Below are 26,904 nucleotides of genomic sequence, written 5' to 3' on the forward strand. Positions count from 1 at the left end.
AGATATTTTAAATTACTGATTATAGGAAGAGAGAGAGAGAGAGAGAGAGAGAGAGAGAGAGAGAGAGAGAGAGAGACATTGATTAGTTGTCCTGCTTATTTATGCATTCATTGGTTGATTCTTGTATGTGCCCACACTGGGTATGGCCCCAAAACCTTGGCACATTGGGATGATGCTCTAACCAACTGAGCTACCGGCCAAGGCTGGGCCCATTGCTTTTAACAGTTTCTTTAAAAGCAAGTATTTCTTATACTTGATTATTGTATTTTTGTTCTTTGGTGTGAAAAAGAAATCAACCAATTAACAGACTTTGAAAACATTAAATTTGCTTAAAAACATCTGGTTTTCTTAGTCCTCAATCATTGTAAAGACACAGTCATTTTTAAGAACATTCTTGTGAATACACTGCACAGTCTTCTCACTTCCATACAAAGCACGAACTGCACCTTGCTTTGTGCAGAGCATCCTTTCCACTGACATTAGTTATTAGGAATGTTTGCTGCATGTTTTTCTGTCTCTAATGTGTCAGCTCGGTGTTTGCCCTCCAGGATGATTACAGAATGTTATGAAAGACATCCATCTTCCTCTCAGGTCCAAGCGTGGCCCCGGACACGTCCCACAGCCTCATGGGTGTCAGTTGCTCCATTTCTAAAATGAAGGGCTCGGATTAGGTGAACTCTAAGTTCCTTCCAGCTCTACACAGTCATTCCAAGCCTCTCATTTTGTGCTTCCAGAGTGTGGTGATAGGATCTTTGAAAAGTTTTTTTAAAAATCAACCATTGCAAAAAAACTTCATTTTTAGTGACATGTCCTTTGCTATCATATAATATTAGAAAACTTGCAATCAAGTTGTCTTATTTGAGAAACATCAAGAAAACCAAAGCGAGGTACATTTTCATGGTACTACATAATATAATATTGAATAACAAAGCTAGTAAATACTATTATCATTGTAAACAAAACTTTTCCTTTTAGAAATGTTTACTGGTTTTTAATGCTAGTCTCATAAATAACACAGGCACAAAAATTGAACAATAAAAATGCTTTTGTTGTGGTGGTTCTTGTATGTATGACAAAATATCCAAAATCCTTTAAAAATAATAAAAACATGATTGTCTAACTACTGTGCTGTACACCTGAAACTAATGTAAAATAATAATGAATATAAACTGTTAAAATAAAATTTAAAGTTCTTTTTTTTAAAATATATTTTATTGATTTCTTACAGAGAGGAAGGGAGAGAGATAGTTAGAAACATCGATGGGAGAGAAACATCGATCAGCTGCCTCTTGCACATCTCCCACTGGGGATGTGCCCGCAACCCAGGTACATGCCCTTGACCGGATTCGAACCTGGGACCCTTCAGCCCGCAGGCCGACGCTCTATCCACTGAGCCAAACCGGTTTTGGCTTAAAGTTCTTTTTTTTAAAAAACACCTTAATTGAGATAATGCTGATAACCATAGCTATTAAGTAACTTTCCCAAGGTCACCAAAGAAGTGGAGGAGGGATGTAGACCCAGATTCGTGCCCTGCTGTTGTCTTCCCTGCTAATACACACTTCTTCCCTAGCAATCGACCAGTGGAGCTGATTAAAACGGTGGCTCTTCCGGGCATATGCAGACTGAATCAATGCTCTGACAGATCCATGGATAGGACAAGCACTGCGTCCTCCCTATGTTCCCGCATCACAATGCTTGTCTTGCTATACCCTTTGCTTCCTTATTTATCGGCTCTGTGAGGGCCACAGCGGCACCTTGTTTATTTCTATATCTTTAGCACAAAGCCTTGGGCTTGGCATACACACTTAATACAATTTTGTTGAATAGAAAAAGAATGAATAGACAGACAAGCCTTAAAGTACAGGCTATTTTGGCGTGGCTCACAGTGGTGTTTTAGGTGTGTTTAACGTGGTATGTTGTAAGCAAGCATGGAGTCTACAAATTGGAACTTTCTATTTTAAGGGTTATATTGAATCATTCCATGGAATCAGACAGGAGCTGACCAAATTTATAAATACGAGCAAGCTCCTGAGGCAATATATAAATTATCTCACTTAATTCTCACAGCAGTCCTCTGAAGTGGGTGTCATTGGTTACACTTTACAGAAGGTAGCCTTGTTTTTCCTATCCTAGGGACAACACTGCTTGCCATAAAACTTTACATCTGGAAAGTTTTGCCATACAATTTTTTGCTCTCTAAGAAGCATTTATTTAAGACCTATCATATGTTGGACAGAAAAGATACAATGATGGCTACCTCCTGGTTAATTCCATTCTGTAATAATTAAGAACAGATTCGCCAAATAACCGAAAATAAAATACTTCTCTCAGTTACCACTGGACTTCATTTCTTTCTTCTTTCTACTATTGTCACATGTTTCTATAGGTGTCGAGATTATTGTTACTTTTCCAAGAGAAGTCCATCATGCCCAAGAGATGAGCCAAGAAGATTTAAAAGAAAGCAAGTAAGGAATATTCTTTGAAGTGTTAGGACGAAATTTAAGTATGAAATGATATTTGCATGGCAACCTACATTTTTAGGAAGTCCACTAAAAAGAAGAAAATAATCGTCTGAAAGCAGGAATCATAATAAATATTACTGTGGCAGGGCCCAGGTAAATGTGTGTGGGCCCTATGGTTTCTGTTGCAATGATTCATCTCTGCAGTTGTATCTTGACTGCAGCTATAGCCGATTTGAAAACAGCCGGATGTAGCTGTGATCTCATAAAACTAGGAAAACAGACGGGAGGCCATGGTTTGCTTTCCCTGCGCCAGAGCTGCTTGAACTGTGGTCTGTGGTCCTTCTGTTACCAGTAATTTAAACACTTAAAAAGTTGTATAGCAATTTCACAGTCATGTTATATTCATGAATCTGATAATGAAAAAAAAAATGGGGCTTTTTTTTCAAATTTTTAATTCTTTTTATAGTAATTCACTTTTTTTGTTGTTGTTAATTATCACCTGAGGATATTTTTACCATTGATTTTTAGAGAGAGTGGAAGAGAGGAGGGAAGAAGGGAGAAAAAGCGAGAGAGAGATTGATGTGAGAGAGAGACACATTGATTGGTTGGTGGGGATTGAACCTGTAACCCAGGTCTGTGCCCTTGACCAGGAATCAAACCTGAGACCCTTTGGTGCACAGGCCAATGCTCTAACCACTGAGAACACTGGCCAGGGCTGTAGAAATTCACTTTTATTACATTTTACATAAGTTTCAGTCCACAATAGGCTGGAAAGTTTAAGCACCGATCCTTCACCAAAGACAGATTGAGAAGCACTGGCTGGTTAATGCCTTTGGAGAAGTAAAGGGTGCCCTTGGCCACTCTGATTTCTCTGCTCAAAATAGGGACTGGGAAAACTCAAGTGTGGGTGCAGAGGGCAGGCAGGTGGGGAGCAAGTTGAAGGGTGGGGAGGTCTTGTCCTTTTAGGAACACAGCCATCCTACTCAGCAGCACCATCTGGAAATGGTTCTCCAAAGTTTCTAGTGATGTCAGGCTGGACTGAGAACTGGAGATCCGGAAGACATGGGGAAGGAGTTTTAAATCAAGCCATTTCCTCCTCCTTTTAGTCAGATAACCTCAGAGCATCAAGCATGGGCACAAGCACCTTCTGTTCCTCTTCCAAATGAAATTGAGATGATGGACTTCGGAACAAAGATGCCAACCACACAGCCTTTACTCCTGGGGACAGAAGAAAGCCCCAAGGAGCTCTGCGATGAGAACCTGGTCTTGTTACCAAGACCTTGCTTAGAAGCCCACATCTCCAAGTCTGTAGCCAGAGATGTGCCTCGCCCTCTGAGAGGCCAGCAGAGAAAATCTGAAGGTGAGTCCACAGATTTAAATGCACAGCGATTCCTTTATCCTTCATTTGACAAATGTTTATTTATCTTTTTCCTGAGGGTTGGACCATCTTTCCTGTGAACTCATGTTTGCTTGATGTTTATCTGTGGGAACCTTGGGGTCCACACTGAGGATGCTTTTCTGCAGTAGCTGAGTTTCCCACTCTCTCCAGCTCCAGACTCATTGCCCTAAGGGGAAACAGGCCAGTGTTTCCCCTTAGTGCAGTGGTCGGCAAACCGTGCGGCTCTTTGGCCCCTTGAGTGTGGCTCTTCCACAAAATACCATGTGCGGGCATGCACGTACAGTGCAAAGTTGACTTAAAACTTTAAGTTTATTAAGTTAATTTTAGGGAACGTTGTGGAGTGAAAGAAGATGTAGTGTCGAGGATTGAGAAAGGTATGTTGAGATGGTTTGGACATATAGAGAGGATGAACGAAAGGAGATAAACGAAACAAGTATACGAGTGTGGATGGGAGAGTTGGAAGGGGTCAACCTCAGCGAACCTACCTCAATCAGATTGAGGACGTTTTTAGCAAAGGCCAGCTTAGGAGTACCCTAATTAAGTTAATAATAATGTACCCACCTATATAGTTTAAGTTTAAAAAAGTTGGCTCTCAAAAGAAATTTCAATTGTTGTACTGTTGATATTTGACTCTGTTGACTAATGAGTTTGCTGACCATTGCCTTAGGGCAATGCTGTCTTTGCTATTTGCTTTCCACTGTCTTGAGACAATCGGCCAACCACCTGGGACAAACATGTCACCCAAAAAGCTACATTTATTGGCTTATTATAATGAAGGAGATGGCACAGCATGCGAACTGTGAGGCATTGCACCAAACAAAGGGGAGATAAAATTATAAGATTTAGGGGGCTGGGTAGAGCTTAAGTGAATTTTAACTAAAGCAGTATTTTATTACAATTAAAATTTTTTTATTGTGGTAAAATGTATATAACTTAAAAGTTACTATTTTAAGTGTACAGTTTAGTGGCATCAAGTACATTCACATTGTTGTGCAACCATCCCCAGAATTCTTTCATCTGGCAAAACTGACACTCTCTACCGATGGAACTCTGTAACTCCGTTCTCCCCTGCTCCATAACCCCGGTAGCGTTCTGCTTTCTGTCTCTATGGATTTGAATATGCTAGGTACTTCATGTAAGTGGAATCACACAATTCTTGTCCTTTCGTGTCTGGCTTATCTCAGTTACCATAATGTTGAAGCAGTGTTCGGACAGGCTGTACGCAAGGGTGTTCGCATCAGGTCTGGACTGGAAAGTAGACCCAGAGTCTTCCTCCTTAAAACCGGCAAAGTTCATTCCGGCTCTCGGCAGCCTCGCTTCAGCCTCCGATCCTGCCTCTCGTCCTCAGCAGCATGATAAGCAGCACTAAACGCCTTCCAGTCCCAGGACAAATAGGGAAATATTTGCACGTTCTGTTTCTTTTCCTGCTGGGACATTATGCCATCCTTCAGGTGACACCCGAGATACCACTTCCTCTGGAAAGTCTTCCAGAACTTTCTGAAGACTGGAGGCGTCACCATTCCTTTCTACTCCCATAGGCCTGATTGGCTGCACAACACTCATCATGTTCAATTCTCACCCTTTGTTTATATGTCTGTCTTCACCAGATCACAAAGCCGAAAACCACCACACCTTCAAGCACCTGGCACCAGGCCTGGCACATAATTATTTAAAAATGTGTATTGAGTTAATAACAACAATAACCATTTATTGAGTGTCGACTATTGCAAGGCACAGATACGCACTGATGTAGGTAATATCACATCCTTGTTTTAGAAATGAGGAAACGGAGCCCCAGATGCCTGAGAGTGGGCCCAGGTCACACAGCTAGGGAATTACAGAGGCTGGGCTCCAACCTGGACCACCTGTCTCTGAAGCCGATGTGCTTAAGCATCTTTCCGTCTGTGTTCAGGCTCATCCCTTCCTCCTGAGCCCCTCTTCAGTTACGAGTAAAGGAAAGGATAGACATATTTAGTCCTGTAGTGGAGAAGATTTAGGGAAAAGGAAGGGCAGTGAGGTGGGGCAGGTACAGACTGGCGGGAGTGTGGACGGAGAGACTGAATTGGCCACCATGGACACAGCTCTTCTCCCGGCCACACCACAGGGAACCCTGAAGGTGTAACAGAAGTAACTGCACACACCAGACCAGCACACAAGGTTAGGTCAGTATCTTAGTGGAAGCTGCTTATCTGAAAATGTCCGCTGCGGTTCCCCAGGCCGGTCCTCGCCTCCAGCCTTTTTAAAATTTGTTTAAATGCAATTTTAAAAATTAGACAATCAAGATATGTTGATTAAGAAAAATGCAGATGAGCAAATACAAACTAAAAAGCACAAATGGTATTCCAAGACCATTTCTCCTAGAATGTACTTCCATACTTCAAGATAACATGTTTATCATGATCTTGCTTAATTGTTCCATTTACACCGTAGCTATGAGAATTTAACACTCTCACATTACTGTCCTCACACATGGGCAAGTCCCAATCTTCTCAACCTTTGTATTGAAAAGAAATCAACACTGGGTGTGTCCATTGTTGTGACTGGGGAAATACTGGTTACAGCTGAGCTCATTCGTGTGCTGTGATTATGTTTTCCTCCTGCTGAGACATGGAGTTTATTACAGTGCTGCTGAAGGCCCCGATTCCGTATTCGCTTCCTTCCTGTCATATATATATATATATATATAATTGATTTTTTCAGAGAGGAAGGGAGAGGGATAGAGAGTTAGAAACATCGATGAGAGAGAAACATCGATCAGCTGCCTCCTGCACACCCCCCACTGGGGATGTGCCCACAACCAAGGTACATGCCCTTGACTGGAATCGAACCTGGGACCCTTCAGTCCGCAGGCCGACGCTCTATCCACTGAGCCAAACCGGTCAGGGCCGGATTCGCTTCCTTTCTGTGTACCCATGCTAATCCCTCCCGGTGCTGGCTGATGGACTGTAAAACGCACCTCAGCTCAGGCACCTGCATGGCGGGTCATCGGCTGGTTAGTGTTTCTGAAGACATTGCCCTGGAACCCTCTGCCCTCCTCTTTCATTCTGTGTTGCTTGGTCTTTGGCCCCACCGACCAGCTCTCTGCCTGGGGTTCCCTCACCACCGTCCTTGGCCTCCCGCTGCCGTGGACGCCTGCGTCCTGGATACTCAGCGTCCTCCTCCTGGTTTGCTCCCTCCTTTCAGGGGGCACATTTCCAGTAGCTCCCTGAGGACAGCGCAGTAAGAACAGTTTCCATTGCCCCTGATCCTCTGAGCTCTTTACTTCCTTGCAGTCTGTTTTATTCTCTGTATTTTCACGTTAGAGGCCTTCCTCGAATAGCCGTTGCCAGGCGGGGCGGGTGGGGTGGGGTCTCCAGTGTCAGCGCGCACAAGGCTCCTCCCGGTGAGTGTCCCTGGAGGGGGATTGTCCAGGCGCCTGCCCAGAGTTGTGAGGCGGCTTCACCTGCAGTGGGCGGCTGTCATCCCATCCTCTCATCCTCCCCCAAGAACCCATGTCTGCTCTCAGCTGCTCCTCGCTCCTTGGCGTCTTTGTGCCAAGCTCTCCAGAGGGCCACCCTCCCGCCGCCAGCCAGGGCCCGAGCAGCTCCTGATGGTGGGCAGGGCAGGGAGTCTGGAACCTCCTCCGACGCAGACTTACAAGCAATCCCTTGTTTCAGCCTCCGCTCTCCTCACCTTCGGAGGTGCCGTGTCTTCAGGGCCTGCTCCTTGTTCTTATTTCTCTCCCAGGTCTCCCCTCTGCAGGCAGTGAGCAGGATAGAGAAAGCTGGCAACTCATCGATTATTATTCACCCATACGGGTTTCACTGTCCGAAATTTTGTTGATGTTGCTCATCTGCTGTTTTATCCTCAGGGTTTTTGTTGTTCTTATTCACACCTTTTAAAATTTCTTTGCTATCGTTTTAGTGAGGTTTGTGAGGAGTGTGGAGAGAAGTTTGTATGTTCAACCTTTTAACTGGAATTCTATATACATTTTTAAAAATAGATTTTTATACATTTTTTTTACAGAGAGGAAGGGAAAGGGGTAGAGTTAGAAACATTGATGAGAGAAACATCTATCAGCTGCCTCCCGCACGCCCCCTACTGGGGATCAAGCCCACAACCAAGGTACATGCCCTTGACTGAAATTGAACACGGGACCCTTCAGTCTGCTGGCCATTGCTCTATCCACTGTGCCAAACCGGTCAGGCTGGAACTCTATATATATTTTAAAAGGTTTTCAAATTACCTACCAAAAAGGTCTTATGTCTGCATTCTCACCTGAGTGTTTGAGTGCCCTTCTACCTCATGTCATTCCTTACCAACACTGGATACTATTTATCCAGTAAGACCTGAAAGGTTTCTTAACTCAGGAAGCTATGCATGCGAGCCCACTATAAATTGTATTCAGTTGTATTTCTGGTATTAAGTTGTAGAATCTTTTCAGTAGAAAAATCTCAACCTCTAGAATATGACCCCTATGAGGGCAAGGAATTTGTCTTTGTTGTACACAACTATGTTGCCATCTTCTGGGACAGTGTTGGCCACTCAGTAGGCACTCGATATTTGTTGAATTAGTGCATTAAGAATTGGGGGAGGTGCCTTGGCCAGCTGTGGCTGAGGGGGGTGCCCGTGCCCCTCCAATGGGATCCTCATCTTAGGTGACCATTTTCCACCTGAGAATGGCTTCTTGACCTGCCTTACATCGTAAAGAGGTCTGTTTCTAAGTGAAATTTCAAGTGGTAACTGTGGCTAAAAGGACCCACAGACCTTCAAAGCATTAAAAAAGTGGGGGTGAGGGTGGGGGGCTGGGAGGGAGATTTCACATAAAGTCTCCAGCTTTCTTGACAATGGAGATCTCGCAGAGATGGATTCCCCATCTGGCATGGACAGCACCAACTAGGACTTGGTAATGGGTGGCCCATTAGATGGGGCATGTGACTTCAGCCGACCACTGTCCCCACCTGTCACTTCACTCAGGTGTGTGAGCTGCTGTGACTCTGGACACACTAGCACTTTCGGCTTCAGCGTCAAGCTGTGGCGGTGGGTGGGGTTTGGGGGACCAAGCCTAGAAGACAACAACTAGGCTTCAACTACCTAGTCAACCCGTCTCCCCCTGCCACACAGCTCCCCTTCAGAACTTCTGATGGATGCCAAGTATGAGTTCGAACAACAGTTGGGAGACGATTATACATGAATGTTTTGACATTTCTGCACAGTCCAGGCTTTCTGAGCAAAAGGCACTAGGAAACTAGGTTGCAAGATGATTGAGTGATAAACGGGTCTTAACCATTAGAGAGAGTGTGCTGCTCCAGGGAGATTCAGACTTGTTTCCTCAGGAGCTGTTGGCTCACCTTCTAGGGCAATAAAGCCCAGAGACTACACTCCCCGTCTCTCCTGGAGACAGTTGCTTACATTTCTCGGGAGGGAAGATGAGTCGAAGTGCCAAACACTCTGTATAAACGCTGAGTCGTGATTTCTGTGCTCATTCCGGTGGTGCAATGTGCAGGTACACACCTGCTCTCAGTGCGTGGCCCTGTTGGAACTGGTGCTATGATGCCCTGTGAGTAACAAATGCTCTGTCCTCTGGTCCAGAGATCTTGTGTTTCCTGCCAGGATGTAAATATAAACATATATCCACATACATTTATACAAATGTTATATATAAGACACATATATAACATACATGTATGGGAAATAATATTATATATAAAACAACAACTCCCTCTAGTGGAAGTAGCCTAAGGTTTTGTGTAATAAAACCATACCCCCTTCCACATGGATTACAGCTGGAATAACTCTCAATTTTGACTTTTTCAAACCTCAGCACCAAGATGACTCCATACCCAAACTCTGGTGTGAGGCTGACTGTGTTCACTCTACTACTAAGAATATCTAATTTCTATTAAATGTTCTTGTTGTAGAGTTTTCTGCCTCTGATATGAAGTACAGCAGTCGAAGAATTGAGGTAAGATTAGTTTCAGTGTTACTGACTTAAGGATGAACACCAAAGAACTTTTGTTGTTGGAGAAAAACTCTATCAAAGAACTCAAAACCAAATTTCTCAGCAGTTATTTCTTGGAAAAATGACAATTCATATATAGTTTATAGAGTAGCAAATAATTTCTGGGTAAATTGTACCTTGCCTTGTATATTCTTTTTCTAGGGTGTTTCCTGTTCTCTAGATAATGACATGAGGAGCTCTCAGACATATTTAAATTTGTCTTCTTAAAACATATCTAGAAATTAGGTCATTCTTATTTCCAGTGGCAGAAAGATTTGCCTAGTTATCTAATATAGCAAAGAAGCATTTGGAAAGATCCTTGCAATTCTCTCAACTGTCTAACTCTTCTGTATCCAGGAGCCTTTGAGAAAATGCCTAGGTACTGCTCATTGTTGTAAAAGGGGTTTATTGACCAAAAAATATGGCTGCTCTTAGGGAGATGTTTAAGCACTGGGAGAATCTGTCTTTATTTCCTGTTATTTTTTTTTAGAGATGCTAGAAAATTGTTAATAAAACTAAGGGATTATACTGCATCTCGCCCGGTTCTAAAGCTTAATTAAATGTCTGGTGTCAGGGTCCTTTCCTTTTCTTTCCTCTTAAACACAGGTGGCAACAGAATGACAATGAAACATATAGCTCTCAATTGCCACTAAAGATCCAGCCCACAAATATTCTGATGCAATTAAGTATTAAATCTGTATGCACAAGAGAAGGACTCAATGAATAGAAGCACGGAGTTTAAGAGTTTATAGCTTAATGACCTGAACACTGAACAGTATATATTGGGTTACACTGACCTCTAGAGGTTGATAATAACAAAGACTAGCTTATTTTGAAACTACTTGTAGGGCAAAGGAGAATTAAAAACCATCAGGGTTGCTAACTTTCAAGTAGATAGTGTAGCCCATTTAAAGCCACCCTCAACAAAACAGTTCAGCAAAACAATGAGGAGTAGTTGTGTTCTGGATACAAATTCTGAGTTAGTCTGTAATTCATTGTTAAAGTAAGTGTTAACAGCAATTTTAAGCTATTCTAAGTGGAAATTTTTTTTTAAATCTTAGATCAATTCTTTGGAAAATAAAGAGAAAGAAGGAGAGAAATAAAATGTCTCATCTTATATTTTAATGCTTACATTATAGGGCCCTTCTTTTAAATATAGAACCATGAATCTTTATGATAATCTTGGTTTTTTAAAGTATTGTTTTACCTTGGTTCTAAAAAAACAACGACCCTGTTTGTTTGTTTGTTTGTTTGTTTGTTTGTTTTTAACTTGGAGGAAAATAGCTAATTCTTATGTTTATTTTTTTTTGCATTTAGCTTTTAAAATTATTATCTCAATGATAGCTTTGTACTTCCTAAATACAAGGCCTCCCTAAAGAGAATCTTAGAATCTCTGAGGATTACTTTAAACCAGTTAATATGACATGCATATATGTTTCTGTACTCATTAGCTTCTTCTCTCTTTCCTTTTAGTTCCCTCTGCCACCATTGTCATTCTTGCCCATGAGACCTGGTCTTCTTACTATCCCCCCAAATCACAAGTATCAAAAAGAGAGAGAGAAAAATCTTGATTCTTTCGAACCTAAGCTCTCCGAGCCTATTAGTCGATCTGATGAATTAAGACCACCAAACAAGCAACTGGAAGCCTCATTCAAGGTGTTTGTGGATCAGACTCTCGGGTCCTCCAATAGCTCTATTTGGTCCAGAAACATGTGCTCTTTTGGGAAAGCTAACCATCACAGGCAACACCTGAAGATGGAGGAGAATGGGAAATTGAAGGAAACAGAAGGATGTGACAAAATTCCAATCTCTCACTTTGAAAAAAGGCAGTCTTTGGTATCCTTTGAGAATTTGAAGGAAGGCAACTTTCCTGCAGACAGGGAAGTGGATATGGACTGGCCTGGCAGTGAAATGAGAAAAGCAGAAGAGAACTCTCAATGTCTTTCATCGGGGAAGATAGAGGGTTCCGTAGCCAGAAACTATGAACAAAATTCAGACGTTGGATGTACCATGCCAATCAAGTCCCAAGAAGCCCAGCATTCAGAAACAACTCTAAGCAAGGATAAAGGTACTGGAAATGATAAAGATGATTCAAAAAGCGCTTCAGTGCATAAAGGTGAACTAATTGAACCAAACCATATTTTAGAGGAATTTACTGTACTTAAAAGTTTGTACAATGTAATTCCTGACAGCCCCATTGAAAGGCTGCTGGAAGATCATAACAACATGGAGAAACATACAAAAATATCAATAGCAGAGGCAAGCAAATCAGGAATGAATGGGATAGTGCCTCTTATCCACATCACTTTCCCTGGAGATGAGACTCCCAAGGAACCAGCCGTAGCCAAGCCAAGCCTCCAAAAAAGAAAGGGCGCCCTTCATAACAACAGCTTCAACATACGTGCACACCAAGAAAATGACAGGCGTATGATGAAAACCCATAGAAATAAGTTCGATCCAAAAACCAAGACCAGTAACAGGACACCTCAGAATGGCATGATTTCCATTGATGGTCCCATGAAGCCTACCATGCATAAAACCAGCATAAAGACTCAAGTTTTCCCTTCTTTGGGGCTTGTTGAGCCCAGACCTCGGCAATCACCCAAGTTTCAAAGGAGAATGCCTCAGATAGAAAAAAAGCAATCAACTTACTGGGCTCTGAAGCCTAAAAAGCAAACATTTCCTTGCATCTGTAAAAATCCAGGAATAAAAAAGTCTTTAGCTCCTATCCCTGTTCAACCAATAGAGCCGAGACTAAATTACCTAGATCTTAAGTATAGTGATATGTTCAAAGAAATCAACTCAACTGCTAATGGACCTGGAATCTATGAAATGTTTGGGACCCCAGTTTATTGTCACATGAGAGAGGCTGAACGGCATGAAAACAAATATTACCGGGAGATATGCTCAGCTCCGTCAGGCAGATGTATCAACAGTAAATGTAGATCTTCACACGGTGAGAGGAGCAGCAATAGCAGAACAAGGTTTTCTCAGAAAAGACAACATGTTAAGCCCCCAAAGGCTTTGCTTGGAATTAAACACAGGCACAAAAGTTTAATTTCCAAAGAAAAGGGTTGCAAGGCTGTAGGTAGCAAACTACAAGACACTGAAAATGGTGGTGGTATTTCAGAACCAGAGTGGCAGATGAAGTCTTTGGGAAATGACTTTCTGTCTTCCAAAGACGAAATTCAGCCCATGAACTTTACTCAGACTCATGAACAGTCCACTGAACAGAACAAATTCCTTCCTGTCTCAGATTTGTCCATTGTTGAAGAAGTCTCTATGGAAGAGTCCACCGATGAAGGAGACATTTCTAACAATCAAATTCTTCCCACAAGCCTCAGGGATCTGCATCAACTTGAAGAGCTACATCACCAGACCCCCTTTTCCCTTTCAGAATACAGCAGGGCAGTGCCCAGTGAGAAGAGTTTCAACAAACATGTACCACAAGAAAAGCAGAATATAGCATCTCTTGGTAAAAATATTGCCAACCAAATCTTAATGAATGATGTAGAGTTTGACAGTTTGATAGACACATCTAAAACACTTACGAATCTCTCTTTCCAAGACACACAAGGAAGTGCATCTTCTCAAACATATCAACATTGGGCACATTCTTTGGATCATGATAGTTTAGCTAGTAAGCCAATTACACACCAAACATTTGAAAAAACTTTAAATGATGCAAATTCAATTTCCCAAGAAATCCTCGACTCTATAAAGAGCCAAGAATTGACAGATGAACTATTAGGTTGTCTAGCTGAAAAACTACTAGCTCTTGATGAGAAAGATAACGCTTGTCAGATAGTGGCAGATGAAACAGATCCTGAAAACATAAATCTCATCTTCAGTAGGAGAGGAAATACCATGCAAGAGTTGGGTGGAGAGACAACCAATGTCAAAATACAGGTTGGTATAATTAGAATCAATGATTTAATTGGGGTGGGAAAGGACCCTAGGGATAAACTGGTTCAAATCCCTTATTTTCAAACGAGGAATCAGAAAGTGTAAACAATTAAATAGTTTTGTCCAGGTCTCGTTGGTTGCAAGTTTGGAATCCACGTCCTCTAACTCTCGGGCTAAAATGTTTTTATTATGCTGCTTTACTTCTGGAATTTTGATAGCCCACACTACAATGGAAAATTTTGGGGTATGTTAATACTATAACAAAACTGCTTATTTAAATAGATCAATGTTTTTATACAATGATTAAGTTTTTAATCAACAAATATCAGCAGTGAGATAATTATGGGTAAAGCATTGCTCTCAGTGGTGTGCGAGTAGAAAGAAATTAATATGGTGTGCTGAAGGCCTGGGGCGGGAGCAGGTATGGGCTAAAAGGGGTCAATGGAGGGAAAAAAAGGGACATCTGTAATACTTTCAACAATAAAGATAAATTTTTTAAATTAATAAAAAACATCTAAAAAAAGAGAGAAATTAACATGGGCCCTGAAGTGGCTCACCATCTAGTTCACACTATATCAGGATCAGGAATAAATAGTTTAAATAGGTGATCAGAATACTAGGTAAATAATTATACCATAACTAGTTATTGAGAACTTACCATGTATGAGTGAGGGCATCATATTGCCGCCTTTATATGCTTCGTAACAGCTCTATGAGATATACTAAAGGTACTAGCAAGTCCCCATGTTGCAGATGAGGAAACTGAAGTTTATTACCCAGTCAGTCAGTGGTGGGGCCAGGCATTCTGATTCCAGCCTCCCACGTTTAATCACTTAATCACTGTGGAGATATTCCTTGTCCTGAAAGGCCAGCTCTGCCCTCATGGTGATCTTGGTGTCTGCTGGGAGGTAGATCGTGATTCAGAGAGGCCTTCAAGCTGGGGTAGGAAATGGGGGTATGTGGTGCTGGTGTGACTGAGACGGGTCTACCCCTCTGCCATTTCAAACGGAAAGAAAAGCTAACGAGCTAATAACTATAATCATTCAGAGCCCCATCTGGCAGTCCTAGAGTAAAACACTGACTTTCTGTGACCTTTTCTTTTTCACAAAGCCCTTAGCTTTCAATTTGGATAGAGAAATGTGAAAGGGTGGGAAGGAGGAACCCAAATGACCTTTTGGGGGCATGCACGCTCATTTGGGAGGAAGGTGACCCTGCAGGTTGTCTTGTTCGTAAAGGCCCTTCACCATGCCTCGACATCACCACCATCATTTATTTCTAAGGACTGGTAAAGAGAGCAAAACAAAGCATGCAGTCAGGATCAACCAACTGGAAAACATGATCTGAATTCTACAAAGAGATGCTTGTTTCCTCCCTTCCAGGGCAGGGCCTCTCACAGTTTACTGTGAATGCAAATCTCTTGGGGATCATGTTAAAATGCAGACACTGATTCAGTGTGTCTGGGGCCTGAGATTCTGCCCGTCTAACAAGCACTCAGGTGATGTTGATACAGCTGTCTGCAGATTCTCCCTTGAGTATCAAGGGTCAGGGCCATGCATCTTCAGTTGTTGCACCCGATCTTGACTACTAGATTTGCTTGTTATGGTTGTGGGTGTGTGCACGAGAGAGTATCTTATCTGTATGTATGTATGTGTGTAAATGTAAATATGTGTATGCAAGTATATGCTTATGTCAACATGGGTGTGTTTGAGTGTGTATGTGTTGTGGAAATAAATGAAGAACAAAGGCTGTTTATTCAGGGCTCACTATAGCAAAGGAGTCGGCCACCATCACTTGCAGTTGGCAACAAGTCAAAAGTAGGCAGAGGAGTGGGAAAGTTTCATAGTGGAAAAAGGGAAGGCTTCAGGTATGACCTGATCGGAGGCTGTTGGCATGGGTTTAGAAGGGGCATCCTATGTAATTAGTTAGGGGTGCATATTTGCCTTTTCCTAGCTAGCTGATCCTAAGTTAGAAGGAAGGAAGCCACCTCTTCTCTCCTCTTAGAGTTTAATGGTGACTTTTCTTTTTATCTCATTCTTCCAGAGACATAGTAATGGGTTCGGAATATATGACGAGGATAAATTTCTCAATGACAAGAAAATATTTTCTGAAAATAGTTTAAAGTATGAAGAAGCCATCCTGTGGACCAAGGGTGAGATCCTTGGGAAGGGAGCCTACGGCACAGTAAGTTAAATGGGAAACAAGATGAAACCCCAAACCTCCACTCCTCCTTGATCCCTCCCTCTTCTTTAATACTCTGAGTGAGCCCTCCCCTCCCCACCCCACATCATACTCTTTTATTTAGAACTATTTCAGTTGGGAGTAACAGGAAACCCAAACAAACTGGCTTAGGGAAAAGGCGGTTCACTGCTTTATGTAACTAAAGGATCTCAAGTAGGTCTGGCTCCGGGCACAGGTGTTTCAGGGGTGAAACAATGTCCTCAGGATCTGGCCTTTCTAATCGCCTTCCAGCTCTCATTCTCAGGTTCCTTGTGCTTGTACAATGCCCATCACATTTCTAGCCTCTCCTTCTCCTAAGTTCAAGTCCAGTGGGAAAGAAATCTCTTTGTTCAGCAGCTCAGAGTATGTTACCAGAAGTGGGGAGAATCATTGCTGAGTAGAAGAAACAAAAGATGTTCCTTACATTTTGTGAATTGGAAAAAAGATCACTTGAAGTCCTAGCAGTATTGATAGTATTTACATAGATTGGTAAAGAGAAGACTGTCCCCCAGATAATGCATGTTATGCTTCTAGCTGGAGACATTTGAGGAATCAGTGAAAAGGTAGGAAGACACTGCAGGGGTGACTGCTGAATTTTCTCAGGACCTGCCTTCCTCTGTCTCCTTTGAGCTTTAGTGCCGGGGCTGACCAGCAGACCCTGAGTGACGGATGAATGATTACTCTGATACACGTTTCTGTGAAAGAGAGGGCTAAGGGACTGCCTGGCTAGAGAAATCAAACCGCCCTGTTCACCTGTCTCCCTAGGCTTTTATTGTAACAACAGCTTGAACTAAAATTAACTTTCAGATACTATCAGCAGGGTAAGCATCCTTGAGAAGACACATGCATCTGCAGTGTCCTTTAAGCAAGGATGTCTAAAGACTAAGCATAAGGATTCCAGTAAACACCCGGGAGCTTGCATGTACACTTGTTTGGAAAGGTCAAGGCAGGGGCGGTTGCCTTCAGCCAACTCCCCCTGGAGGTTCCAACCTTTCGGAGTTTGCTCCTTACAGACTTTCCAACCAGGTCCCATGCTTCCCCACACTTGAGCACTGAAATAGCCCTATTTTAGTTATTACACAAGGAGCTTTCCCAAACCACCATCTCAGTTAGTCATTGTAGGTATCTGTGAGGTAAGAACTGTACCTCAGCTTTGTAGATGAGAAAAAACTGAAGTCACAACTGTTACACAACTTACCCAAGTTACACCGCTGGGGATGGGTGAAGCCAGGATCTAATCAATCCAGGCCACTTGTGATATCCACTCACCATGCTGCTCATCCCCATCTTAGCTCCACTGAAACACTGCTTATATTTAATCATAGGTATTGGTTTGCTTCTAGGTATATTGTGGTCTAACTAGCCAAGGAGAGCTAATAGCTGTAAAACAGGTGGCTTTGGATACCTCTGATAAATTATCTACTGAAAGAGAATACCGGAAACTGCAGGAAGAAGTGGATTTGCTCAAAGCGCTGAAACATGTCAACATTGTGGCCTACTTGGGGACATGCTTGGAAAAAAACACTGTGAGCATTTTCATGGAGTTTGTTCCTGGTGGTTCAATCTCTAGTATTATCAACCGTTTTGGGCCATTGCCTGAGATGGTGTTCTGTAAATACACAGAACAAATTCTGCAAGGTGTTGCTTATCTCCACGAGAACTGCGTGGTGCATCGAGATATCAAAGGAAATAATGTTATGCTCATGCCTACTGGAATAATAAAACTGATCGACTTTGGCTGTGCCAAACGTTTGGCCTGGGCTGGCGTGAATGGCACTCACAGTGACATGCTTAAGTCCATGCATGGGACTCCCTACTGGATGGCCCCAGAGGTCATCAATGAGTCTGGCTATGGGAGGAAGTCGGACATCTGGAGTGTGGGCTGCACTGTGTTTGAGATGGCCACAGGCAAGCCTCCGCTGGCATCCATGGACCGGGTGGCAGCCATGTTCTACATTGGCGCACACCGGGGGCTGATGCCACCCTTACCCGAACACTTCTCAGAAAACGCAGCGGACTTTGTGCGCGTGTGCCTAACCAGGTAAGGAACTGAAGGCAGGAGGAGGAAGATAAATGCCCAGAGATTTCAAGCAGCTCACATCTCCCCTGCAATATATGGCCCACTCAAATTATGAAATCAAGGAGCAATTTTGTACCAAAAGGAATCATCATTAGTCATTTTGGATGGCTGTGTGCCTTATTGTATCAAGGGAGAGCCTCCTAGAAGGGGAGAGGTTTTTATTTCTAAATGATTATATCACTTTTTTCCCAAAGTATTTCATTTCCACCTGGGCTATTCTTAGTGGTCATTTGCTCCAAAACTTATCCAAAGATGCCAGTTTAACCAAAAGAATGCCTTGGAATATGTCATTGCAGATAACTATTGGCTGGTTCATTCATTCATTGACTGGTTCATTGGCAAAGGCTTTTTGATTTCTTGAGGGGAAAAAACAAAAGCACAGTTATACTAATTGAGCAACTGTCTCCCTTTACTTTATGCTCTTCCAAGAGTGCCCCAAATAGGATCATTTCAATTAATCACCAGCATATATTTAAATGTCTCCTTAACAGCCTTTGTTCTGGATTCCTGTGCCTTGAAATTTTAAAGATAAATGTAATGCTGGTTAAAAGTGCATTAAGCTTTTTTTTAAAATTATAATTTTATTTGTGTATAAATTATACCCAAACTGAACAAAACCACAATGTGAAAAATAGGACCCACTTTTAATCATAATAGCTACTGTTTTTTGAGCAATTACTTATGTGCCAGACATTGTTTAACAGCTGTATATACATCATGTATTTCTCCCAACGAGTTAGGCATTACTGTTATTTCCATGTTACTGATGAGGAAAAAGTCTGAGTCACTTGCCTAAGATCACACAGCTGAAAACTGCAGACTGGGCTCAATCCATCTGTTTGACTGGCAGAGGTTGTACTTTCTTCTTCAAGTTGGCATTTTGAGTCAAGTCTATCTGGTTGGCATGCACATTTTTGGATGTTGCTTCTAATGTGGTTTTCCTCTCCTAGGGACCAGCACGAGCGCCCCTCTGCTGTTCAGCTCCTGAAGCACTCCTTCTTGAAGAGAAGTTACTGACTACGCACCAACACTTTCTTTCCAGTTCCATTACAGAGCCGGTTATTGCTTCATTGTGGGGATGATGTTAAAGGACCTTGGTTTTCCTACTGGAAAGTCAACCTAACCCAGTTTAACTAGATCCTACAGTGTCGCTACCTGAAAAGTTTGTTACACAGTCTCTCGAAGGTTCGGGCACGATTACTTATGTATATGAGAAAATTTTTTTAGAACAATAACAACCCCCCCCTCCATGTATCCAGTGTTTACAGTTTTGACTATCCAGTAACTATAATCTCTATTGCTTATACAATATTTCTTTTTATTTTTGTCCTGTCCATTTTAATGTCATTAGTTTAAAATAAATTGTGAAAACAAACAAAAAATTATACTTAATTGCTCAGTGGGTAGACACTTAATTTTTACAAAAGAGACTTGAGGAAGGTGAGAGGTTAAAAGTAGAGAGACACTAGGCTGTGTTTATTTTGGGCTACAATCTTAACCTTGCAGGTGATGGGAGCATCATGGTTAACAGGAAGAGCTAAAGGCCTTAGTATTTCACTATCAGAGGGCCCCAAACTCCTCTGAAGTCTCCAACTACAAGAAGCGGGTTATACTAAGTGGCCTCATAAACCTCAGACTGCTTTTCCTATAACTTATAGTATGATTTGAGGTCTTCACTTATTTGTAGGGTGAATTAGGTCATTGCCACATGTAGAACTAGCTAAACCTAGCCCACTGGTGGGATAAAGCTAGACTGGATAGGGGGAGAGGATCAGCATATATAACTTTCAGGGCACCCTGGTCACTTCACTCCAAGAACATCCCCACTTAGGCCACTCTCCACCTTCACATCCCAAACACTGATAAACCTCACCAAAATGAACAGGACAAGTTGTCAAAATTATTACAAGCCCTTGTTTTAAGTTGGTGGACTAAGCATATTTGATAAGGTTTCTATAGCTGGATGTTTTTTTTTAAACTGGCTATCATTTCAACATGTCACAACTACAAACTTGAGGTGCATTCTAACACCAGTTGTCAGACTGTTAAAGCTAAGCTGCTGCTTCAGGTTTTGAGAAATACATGTGAAATGAAGTCCAGCTGAGGTAAAACAGGTTTTACTTTGGTCAACATGCTTACATGGGTTTCTGTGAGTATACTTTCCTTCTTTCTCTCCAATTTGTACAGTTCTTTCTCATAGTTGAGAGGAATTCAAGGGATATGTTGTCTCTTATTTTGCCGGAAGCCGGTCCATCCTTGCTGCTTGACACAGTTGCTGCAGGAAAGAAACATCGTGTTTTCTTCTCTTTCTTTTCTTTCTTTTTCTTTTTTTTTTTACAAATTGAAGGCAAGACCCACCACCAGCAAAAGAACCAAGGTCACCTCTCTAAGAAAGGTTGTTTCCCCAGGTGGGGATTTTTCCCTGAGGTTAGGGAGGGGATACAACCCCTTAATTAAGTGCCAGGCGGGTAGTCAAGCTACATAATCTTTACTCCCTGGAATGGAGATAAGAAACGCCCTAACCTTTGTAATAGAAATTGACAGGATTAAAATCGGCTGGTATAAATACGGATGTAACAAGACAATAAACATCAGATCCTCATCAGTTCCTAACCAGAACTCCGACCAGAACTTTGGCTGGAGATCCTGGCTAGAGGTCCTGACTAGGCTGCTGATCAACTGAAGGCTGTCTTCGTGTCATTCCTTCTTCGCCGACTCCGTCCGCACCTTTGGGGACCCCTGGACCCGCTGGGATTGGACCCCAGCATTATTTTACTTACAAGCATACCTCATTTTATTGAGATTTGCTTTATTGTATTTCACAGATGTGTTTGGTGTTTTCTTCTCTTTCTTTTCTTTTTTTTTTTTTTTTTTTACAAATTGAAGGCAAGACCCACCACCAGCAAAAGGTTTGCAACTCACTTTATTGCAGTGCTTTGGAACTGAATCTGTAATCTGAGTTATTCCTGTATTTGTGTATCTACATAACATGAAACATCATTTTATTTAAGTAGGGCTTACATTTAAAATTTTTAGTTGGGATCTTTAGTATGATTTAAAATCTGAGTGGTCTTACCTTATTTTGGAGCAATTATTTACGTTCAAGCCTATTAAACCTTATGGGGAAAGGGCAGGGAGTCAGATGTTTGTACTATGTATACAAATCAAAGTAATGGACACGTGTCTTTGGTATTAACAGACCTATCCCTCTTTTATGGATATAGAATTCTCAAGTATTGGAATATTAAACAGACCCTTCAAAACTTTAAAGTTTCGCACTAGCTGGTCTGGCTTAGTGGATAAAGCATCAGCCTGTGGACTGAAGGGTCCCGGGTTCGATTTTGGCTAAGGGCATATGTCCGGGTTGCGGGCTCAATCCCCAATAAGGGGGGTGCAGGAAGCAGCCAATCAATGATTCTCTCTCATCATTGTTTCTATCTCTCTCTCCTCCCTTCCTCTCTACAATCAATAAAATTATATATATTATATAACTTTAAAGTTCCAATAGGCCAGCCTTGGTCCTAAGAAGAGCTTTCTGTTGGTCAGTTAAGACATGAGATTGGAATTAGTTCTCATCATTGCCCAAGTGTTTGACACTTAGAGCTTCCTCAGTAGGGTCTGGAAGGAGACTGGGAGTGCAGATAGGTGGAGTTGGGAGGGCTAGCATTCATTGAGCTCTTATTAGAAAAACGCACATCATTTACTTCTGGCTGCTGTTTGGGTTGGTAGTTAGTAATTCCATTTTATTAATGAACAGGGCTCAGAGCTACATGATCTTCTCAAGGTCATCCAACTGGCAGGTGGGTGTTGGGACTGCCACCCAGACTTGTCTGACTTTAGAGCGCTTTCCCTGCTGCCTCCCAGATGCATGGCTTAAAAATAAAATCAGTCACATCGTTAAATTTTACTCAAACAAAACTTCACTGGGATAAATCCACCAGTCCTGTTAGTGGTTTTGATTACATTAATGGTGTGAAAAGCTTTTCACTTGGCAGTATTGCCTTCCCCTCCGACCACCTCCCCTTTTTACCAAGCACAATGCCCATTTTCACATTCAGAGGTGCATTTCATTACGGGGTGAATCTTCCTGTATGCTCTGGGCCCCAAGCTCAACCAAAGGAAATATAACTCCCCAAGTAAACTTCTAAAAGCAGTTCCAGTTCTATGGCCTTTGTGGCCATTTCTCAGTGGCTGAATTAGGAGTTGCCATAGTGGGAAAGAGTGATCTCAAGAGTATGGGACTGGGAACATGCTGTATTCCACTCAACGGCTCTATCGATCCTCCTGCATGACCACTACACCAGCCCTGGGACTTCCAGTGTAATGAGTTGTTCTGAGATGAAAAACCCACTCAATCAGCTCGATGAGCAGCCATAAGCCTCCATCACCTACTGGTTTGTCTTTATTCATCATACTTGCTGCACTTGTGTTAATTCAAAGCAGCTACATAATGTAGAAACTTGCATTTAAAAAGGCTTTCCAGCTGGTATGTGAACTTGAAAGCACCCAGTGTTGGTAGTCTACATCTTCACTGGTTCTCAACAAAGTTAAGTCTTTGTGAATGGCATCAGTGTGAGGCGGGAACAGCAAACACTCAGAGCAAAAGCTCTATTATACTGTCCTATTGCCATGGCTGCCAAACTTGTGAAAAACCACGGCTGAAGTCATCCCGAAAGCAGTTGCTACTACAGGTTATATCTTCAAAGACTAAAAATACTGAGTTTAGGTATATGTCTGGACATTTATAAGGTTTAAATAAGCCTCTTAATTTCATGGCAAAATGATAAAAAACCTAACTAGTGAGGTCCTCCATTGCTTTGAGAGGTGATGTTGCCGGTCCATATAGTAGTTAAAACAAAACTGCACAATTTTAAAAAATGATATTGAAAACAGAAGATGACCAATGAGGGAAGAAACAATGGAGTAGGATGAATCACTAAATGGAATTACTACGTCTGGTTAACTGGAATTACTGACTTTATAACATTTCCAAATAAAACTCATGTTATTATAAGCCAACGATAACACCTTATTGGTGTTATCAACACAAGATGAAGACAAATCTTTTAATGTGATTTCAAAACATTTCAATTTGGGTTTCAAATGCATTTTGGAGGAAGTAGCTTTTCTACCCTAGTTCTGTATTATTAAAGCCATGCAAGGCTTCCATTTTTTTCAGGTGGAAGGTGCAGGAAATCAGTGGAGATGGGAGGGGGTTGGAGAAGAGCAGCAATATTAAAGTAGTTTAATTAGATTTTTATGGTTAATCCCCCTTCCATATAATTGCAACTACTTACTCTGGTTTTTGTGGAGGTGATGTAAGAGGTTAAACAAAAAATCCCAAAGTATGAATTAGAGTGAACAACCCGAGTTCTGTAAACGGGAGGCATGCAGTGCTTAAGCACATGTTGAAGTTTATGCACCTAGATTGGCCTTCACCATTCTCCCTAATACCCAAAACATATACCTCTATTAGGATGCTCTTCCATATCATCTGTTCTTTTTAGCCCTTCCCATCACCCACACCTTAAACCTCATACCCTATGATAGGTACTATCACCAGCATGTTGTAGGGAAGAAAGTGGTGGAGCCGAGATTGGAATGCGGACAATCTGATCCCTGAGACCATACTCCTTGATGGTATCTGAAGTTACTCAGAGTAAGTTATAGTAGGAGACCTGATTTCCCACATTTCCCAGGGACTGAAAGTTATTTCTGATTCACATTAACAAGACATATTAGAGCCTTGGATTTATGTTGTGAATACACAAATTTTATTAATTCCTTGTAATAGATACTGAGCTGAAATTCAATGACTAATTGAATTCATGCCGTATACACATATTCCTGTTTTGGATTTTCTATCAGCAAACATCTCATTCAATAGTTCTTGGGGGATTCAGAAAATGAAACCCCATTATTGACAACAAAATGAGTACATGTGAAGTTTTTCAAACCTAGTGAAACTGCTTGAAAATAATAACGTACTCATTAACAATAGGCAAATCAAATTAAACCAACAACTGAACAGGTTTAAGTGAGAAAACTTTGAAGAGAAATTAGTCTTCAGAATTTACTTTTGAGACTGATGGATCAGAGTGAACAAGTCACCTTTATAAGAAAAAACTTGTTCCTAGCCACACAACCTTCAATGACCCTTGTGTACCAACCTAAGAACCGTTAGGCAGAACAGATACTGTTAAATTACATAGTCCACAAAAAGAGCCACAGGCACAAAAGCTAGCTTTGCGCAACTCTACATTGTGGAAAAATGAATGCATGGCATCAGACTGAAAACACTTTGAGCATCCCAGACCCACTGGCTGTAAAGATGTTTCAGAGGCAAACTTCTTTTACAAAATAAGCAACATGTCAGCTTACACTGATCGAATTTCAGATATTAACATAGCTGAATTTTAAATTCTCAAATGAACACATTTGTATAGTAACTTGGCACCCTGGGCAGCCAGGGACAGAATGTGCTGCTTTTCTAATGTAAAAATGCCTGTCTAAATCAGCCCATTATAAATAAACGAATTCGTGCACGGGTGGGGTTCCTTGGCCTGGCTGGCAACTGGGGCCGATCAGGGCTGTCTAGTCCAGTCCGGGGTGGGGAAGGGACCACGAGAGGTTGGCTGGCCGCAGGATGTTGGCGGTGGGAGCACACTGACCCCTGGAGGCAGCTCCTGCATTGAGCGTCTGCCCCCTGGTGGTCTGCATCACCGGCCGATCGGTCGACCAGTCGTAATGATCACTTAGGCTTTTATATATATGACTAGAGGCCCAATGCATGAAAATTCATGCAAGAGTAGGCCTTCCTTCCCCTGGCTGCCGGCACCGGCTTCCCTCCAGCCGCCAGCAGGCACCCAGGACCTGGGTTTCCCTCCTCCAGCCACTGGCAGGCACCCGAGACCCAGGCAGCTTCCCTCCGGCCGATGGCAGGCACCTGGGACCTGGGCTTCACTCTGGCCCCTGCTTTGTCCATAATGATGTCTGGAAGGATGTCCGGTCTAATTAGCATATTACCCTTTTATTATTATAGATGGGCACATGAGACAGCAAGATGCATACAATTGCCTAGCAATTTAGGCATGGTACTAGGTGAGAAACAATTACTTTCTATTTAGATAAAATTTGGGAAGAGTGAGATTTCTTGACAATACAACCTTCTTCCTTTACAGATAATATAATATACCATGTTAAAAAAGTCCTTACTTATTTCCAAAGCCCTAAAATATCTCATCAACCAAGGGTACTTAAAGAGTACATGACAGTCATTCACTGTTTATTTCTAAGGTTGGTTAAAGGGATAAAAATCAGCAATTTTAACTGATCAAATATAACAAAAATGTGCTTTAAGTGCTTTTAAGGCAAGGCATTCAATAACAAAAAACCACTTTAAATTGGTTATCTAAAATAGACCTCAACTAGTCATTTCTTTAGTTCTAAGGGGATAGACAGGCCAAAATTAAGGTATCCAACTGACAAGAGGAAAATTCTGATGTCCTATCCCAAATTAAATTACATCAGGCTGGAGGGGGGTAGAGACAGGAAATAAATCAGTTAACAGAGCCCAGGAATGAAACCAACAAGACTGTTCATATTCCTGAACGTATGTTGAAACTGGGAATTAACTTCCAGGTTCCTATGATCTAGAGAACAGCCGTCATCAGTGATGCCTCATCCAGTTTACACATGAATATTCCAAACTGTTGCCCACAACCAATACAAAAGCATCAAATACCTTTCCTTTACAGCCTATCCTAGAATGGTCCCCGTTTCACCTTTTCCAGCCCCTTTTATCTAGAGCCAATGTGAATTCTTTCATAACCTCTTACACTTTTCTTCCCCAAACTCATTGTATGAAAGAGCCCCACCCACCCCAGGATGGTGGCTTAGACTGTATGCCCCAGGACCCGACCCTTACTCTGGCTAGCCCTTTTTTTCAGAAAACCTTTCAGTTTTGAAGATTTCTAAGAATACAAAGTAATGTAAACACCCCTCATGAAATTCTGTATGAAATCAGGTATCACGGTAGAAATTTTCTTGGACTCTTATGAACTCTAATCAGAATGAATAGCAGGCTCATAGGAAGAGCCAGATGCATCTATAAATACACTCAAAGATAAAAATTAGGGATGATTTATATGACTTTTCAGTATCTAAAAACCTGCAATAAGAAAGGAACCTCAGATTTAAACAAGAAAAAATAACTAGGATTTTTGCAAGGTCTTACCAATAAAGACTACTGCCAGTTTTGTAAAGTAGGCCTCCAGGAAAATTTCTGTGAAAAGATATTCCTTTGTTTTGGTTCTAAAATACTGTGTTTTAAAGTAGCTAAGGCAAATATTAGGGGGCACAGCTCACTGTTGGAAAGTTGGTTGAAAGAGGTAGAAGTAAAGCCTTTGTATGCAGTGTGCTTCTGCATAAAGCTAACAACCTATGACCTGGGGAGAACACAACTAAAAAATGAATCACTCTGTTATACGCTGTTAAAAGATAATGCTTTTTAATATTTCAAATAGTTTTAAAAATCTCATCAAAAATGTTTCACCTTAACAGTACTTTGCACATGTGGAATTTCATACCTAAATTTGGTGATACTATTTTGGTTCATTTATGGCTACTTACAAGAAGACTCAGAAATAATGTCCATTCTCTGGAGTCTTTTTCTTTGGTTGAGCCTACTGGGACCAGGCTGATGAGACAGCTAAAGCAAATTCATGGTAATATGAATTATGTGAATTTTCACTGAATGGAATTGAAACTTAAAAGGATTTCCATATTTATCCCCTTCGTGGTTTTGGAAGCTCATGTCCCGTTCAGAAGTTAAAGATTTTGAACAGCTCACACAATCCTG

At 41.7% G+C, this 26,904-nt stretch overlaps 1 protein-coding gene across 5 annotated transcripts in view; it reads left to right on the forward strand.

Moving 5' to 3' along the window:
• MAP3K19 (mitogen-activated protein kinase kinase kinase 19) overlaps positions 1–20,261 on the forward strand; it is a 35,613-nt gene extending 15,352 nt beyond the window's left edge. The window contains exons 4-10 of one of the 5 annotated variants that reach the window (XM_023745119.1): positions 2,387–2,465; positions 3,569–3,822; positions 9,762–9,805; positions 11,315–13,750; positions 15,788–15,928; positions 17,308–18,005; positions 18,995–20,261. In XM_023745119.1, coding sequence (XP_023600887.1) covers positions 2,387–2,465; positions 3,569–3,822; positions 9,762–9,805; positions 11,315–13,750; positions 15,788–15,928; positions 17,308–18,005; positions 18,995–19,061 — 3,719 coding nt within the window. In that variant the 3' untranslated portion in view covers positions 19,062–20,261. The remainder of the gene's footprint in view (positions 1–2,386; positions 2,466–3,568; positions 3,823–9,761; positions 9,806–11,314; positions 13,751–15,787; positions 15,929–17,307; positions 18,006–18,994) is intronic. The other 4 variants (XM_023745121.1, XM_023745123.1, XM_023745122.1 and 1 more) reach the window with 4 other exon arrangements.
• The last annotated feature ends 6,643 nt before the right edge of the window (positions 20,262–26,904 follow it).

This window comes from Myotis lucifugus, unplaced genomic scaffold (assembly GCF_000147115.1).
Source record: "Myotis lucifugus unplaced genomic scaffold, Myoluc2.0 scaffold_517, whole genome shotgun sequence".
NCBI lineage: Eukaryota > Metazoa > Chordata > Mammalia > Chiroptera > Vespertilionidae > Myotis > Myotis lucifugus.